Genomic DNA, 3,974 nt, shown 5'->3' on the forward strand with positions numbered 1-3,974 from the left:
TTTTTACCACTTTCAGTGCCTCACATCATCACCAAAGATTGCTATCGTCTCTCTCTTCCTCAAAATCAAGCTAATCTCGAGGTTTAATTTCACAACCAACATCTCGGATTTTCTCGCATCATGTACTCGCCAATCATACGTTAAGATGAGTATTACGGCCCCACTTTTACATATTTTCGGGGGGGGGGGAGAGGGGGGATACATGTTCTACTTATAATATATATTATATATATTTTCCTAAATGCTTTGTTTATACAAACAATATCATCATTTTTATGCAATATAAATCAAACAAAAATATTATTTACTACTTTACTACTTACATTACGGGGAATCTGGTTTGAAGGTTAGCATGGGTTGTTGGATTTCAGAAGTGCTAGAATGCCAAAATGATCCTGCCCTCGGTGTTTCATGTCTTGCCCTCGTCTGTACATGATAATACGTGTACTAAGTAATATTTATCATACATAATACATATGAAATATCATTGTTTTGTGTAAACACTTTACCAGTTTGAGAAATAATTGTTTAAACGCTTACATATTAAGTACACAAAATTGTTTTAAACATCAATATTTATATATGTTATGTTGTTAAAATAATATAACAAATAAAAATAACATATACATTCCGACTACAAACGTGTTATGACTGTATAGACGGTTATCAACTTGGTAGTTTCAATATATCTCATACATACACAAAAATATATAGGTTTATATATTTATACAAGTTATAAACTTGTATCTTAGGCTCATATACATGTTTGTGTACACCACCCTAAGTTTTTATCAACTGTTTAAACAAATATCGTACTCTTCTACGTGTACGCTTATCAAATATACTTGTCATTTATCTGTTTATCCGTATCTGCGGTTGCCAAAGTACAACCTTGGTAGATAACTTTATCCGTATATTCGTATGTCTGTTTATCCGTTATCCGTATAATTTTGTCACTATAAACTTGAATAGATATTTATTACCTAGAAACCATAGTTTATAGGTCTATCTGTACCATTTCGTTACTATAAACTTGACTAGATGTTTATTACCTAGAAACCATAGTTTATATGTCTATCCGTACAAATTCGTTACTATAAATTGGACTAGACTTTCCGTACAAATTCGTTACTATAAATTGGACTAGACTTTTATTACCTAGAAACCATGTTTTATATTTCTATCTTTATCAAATATTCTTCCAAACACAGTTTTCTTACCATGGTAATACTTTTTAGAATTTTTAAAAGTATTATATTGCGGTTAAGCAGAAAACCTGTGACACCCACCAACCTTTGTGTTGACCCTCAAACTTACATGTATTCTCAGGGAATCATTAGATAGGCTTTCAGACGAAAGATTTGTCGTGGATTACAAACGACTTAGCTATCTAGTTTTTGTTATCTGCCTACTTGTTTAAGGCAACTACTATCTGTTATCACTTGTAAGAACCTTGTAGTCAAATCTTATGATGAAATATATATGCTGTTTTGTTTATCGTTGTACTTGTGCTATATATTCAATTTATCTGTGATCCATGAAATTAGTCGCACTCCCGGCATGTTCCGCCTTGGCCAGGGGTGTGACATTTCAATATAAAAAGCTTTGTATAAATCATAATATATCTTTCAGATGTATAATTTTTATCTATATATGATTCAAGCTTTTATTACATCTCACACAAATATAGGATGCATTTAGTATTTTATTTTATCATAGTATCATAGTCTATGTCATTATAGAAATTTTTTTTCTACGTCTCATTTCAAAAGAAAGATTTATTAATTTTTGGTCATTTTCATTTAAAAAAATATGGGTTTGTATAGATTTTTTTATAAAAATATAATCAATCATTTTCAACGAACGAAAATCATTAGATTCAATTGCAATTTTTTTGTTTATATTATATTTTAGATGCACAGCTTTATACATTAGATAATTTTATGAAGTAGTAATTTTTTATTTTAAGTGTATTTATACGTTCAATATCCAAATTTTTGGATTTGCCCACAAGTATTTTAACTATATAGTTGTATTGTTGTGCAACGCACAACATTACCCGTACATTATATATATATATATATATATATATATATATATATATATATATATATATTTTGATATTGATGGGTGTTTCCTTGATGCTTGGTAGGAGAGAATAGAGATCATAGGCCTTAGAGCTACAATTACCATTTAAAGGCGATTAATTTAAAATCAAAAGCGGAAGGATGAAAACAACATACTGATGATAATGGAGGGACCACTTTTGTAATCCAGTTTATTTTTTATGGTTCAAGGTCCAAGTTTTCATATTCTCTAAAACTTATCAAATCCTAACATACTTAACTCACTCTCTCTCTCTCTCTCTCTCTCAAACCAAGTCTTGGTTGGTGATCTCTTTCTTTGTTTATTAAGCGTTAATTTGTTTCTCTTTCTTGGGTGGTTGTTTTTTTTTGTTTTGGTAAGGGGAGAAGGTATAATTGATTGAGAATGACAGCGCCAAACATGGCGGCGATCACTGCATCCTTGGAAAGATCTCTTCAAAGCTTCTCTCTAAACCACCACCAGAGCAGCATCAGCATCAACGGCTACGAAGGTTTGGGGTTTGGGAGGTCATCGTCCTCCTCTTCAGGGTATCAGAATAATCGTTGCCTCAGCTCAACAAACTCCTCCGACGCCACCTTGGAGCTCAATTCTAATATAACACTACCCTACCATTGGGAGCAATGCCTGGATTTGAAGGTTCGTCTTTATATTCATATACACCCTCCTTAATTGCTAAATTACTGCGTCTGCCCCACATTAAATCAGTCTTTAAGATAAAAAGATTTTAATTTTGGACATGAATAAAAAGAATTATCTATTTATTGTTCATGTGTATACTCAACAAAACCTCAAACACGGATCTTGCTTAAATTCCGTCCCTTTTTGTTGCTTTCTTCGGAAAAAGTTGTTACCTTTAACGCCCCGGTTTTTGTTTTTGCAATACTTGAAAAAAGAAAAAGAAAAAAAAGGCTATAAAATCAAATATTATGTGAGTATTTTAGTGGTAAAGAAGTTTAATTTAGATATACATGTCATGTGACCCTGGGGTTTGACGGAAAACAGACAGGGGAGGTGTATTACATAAACTGGAGAACAGGGATGAAATCAAAAGAGGATCCAAGAACGGTTGATGGCGGATTTAGCGGATACTTTTACAGCGACGAAGAGGAAGCGGAAGAGGAAGAGGAGAGCTCATATGGCAGTGGAGGATCTTCGGTGGAGTCATCTCCGGCAGCTTCATCATCAAGAAAACAAAATCAAAACCAAGAAGAAGAAGAAGAAGAAGAAGAAGAAGTCGAAGATGAGGAAGAAGATGAAGATGAAGATGAAAATATATATGAAAATGGAAGTAGGATAGGAGGGCATGTATTAGTGGTTGCCGGATGCAAAGGATGTTTCATGTACTTCATGGTGCCTAAACAGGTGGAGGATTGCCCCAAATGTTGTGGTCAACTCCTTCACTTTGACCGATCCGATGATAATGCTTAGGGCCATGAATTGATTTTCATTTTTCTTTTTCCTGATTCTCTCATTCTTTGTTGTTTTGTGTTGAATTTTTTCTTCTTTCTCTTTTTTCCATTTTTTTTGGGGGGGATATGGGGAAAAATGAAGAAAATATGATGGATCAATCATGTGGGCGTTTTCTTCTGGAGGTTTGATGTGTGGATTTTGAAATGAGATTAATTTATGGTAATTCTTTTTGTCGATTTTTTAACAACGAACTGTTTTTTTTTTTCCTTCTAGTTGAAATTGACGAAAACTGAAGAATATTATTTTTCATAAACATGTTCTAGTATATTAATAGACATTTTATCATCGTGCATTAAATATAGTGTTTGTTGATTACCATTTAAGTAAATTCCAGAAAATAGTGGGCATGATCAAGTCAACACACTCGAATACTAATTTTATCATTATCATTAGTGGGT

General features: G+C 32.7%; 1 protein-coding gene across 1 annotated transcript; it reads left to right on the forward strand.

Moving 5' to 3' along the window:
• Positions 1 to 2,376: 2,376 nt before the first annotated feature.
• Positions 2,377 to 3,763, forward strand: LOC145134320 (ATP-dependent RNA helicase). Its single transcript, XM_079069184.1, has 2 exons — positions 2,377 to 2,742; positions 3,109 to 3,763. The coding sequence occupies exons 1-2, from the start codon at positions 2,491 to 2,493 to the stop codon at positions 3,532 to 3,534; spliced, it is 678 nt and encodes a 225-aa protein (XP_078925310.1). The 5' UTR covers positions 2,377 to 2,490; the 3' UTR covers positions 3,535 to 3,763.
• The last annotated feature ends 211 nt before the right edge of the window (positions 3,764 to 3,974 follow it).

This window comes from Lactuca virosa, chromosome 8 (genome assembly GCF_052849685.1).
Source record: "Lactuca virosa cultivar CGN04683 chromosome 8, Lactuca_virosa_CGN04683_v6, whole genome shotgun sequence".
Taxonomy (NCBI): Eukaryota; Viridiplantae; Streptophyta; class Magnoliopsida; order Asterales; family Asteraceae; genus Lactuca; species Lactuca virosa.

Coding starts and splice junctions, on each gene's coding strand:
- LOC145134320 (XM_079069184.1), top strand. CDS start 2,491: ATGACAGCGCCAAACATGGCGGCGATCACTGCATCCTTGGAAAGATCT. Junction 2,743..3,108: donor AGCAATGCCTGGATTTGAAG/GTTCGTCTTTAT, acceptor GACGGAAAACAG/ACAGGGGAGGTGTATTACAT.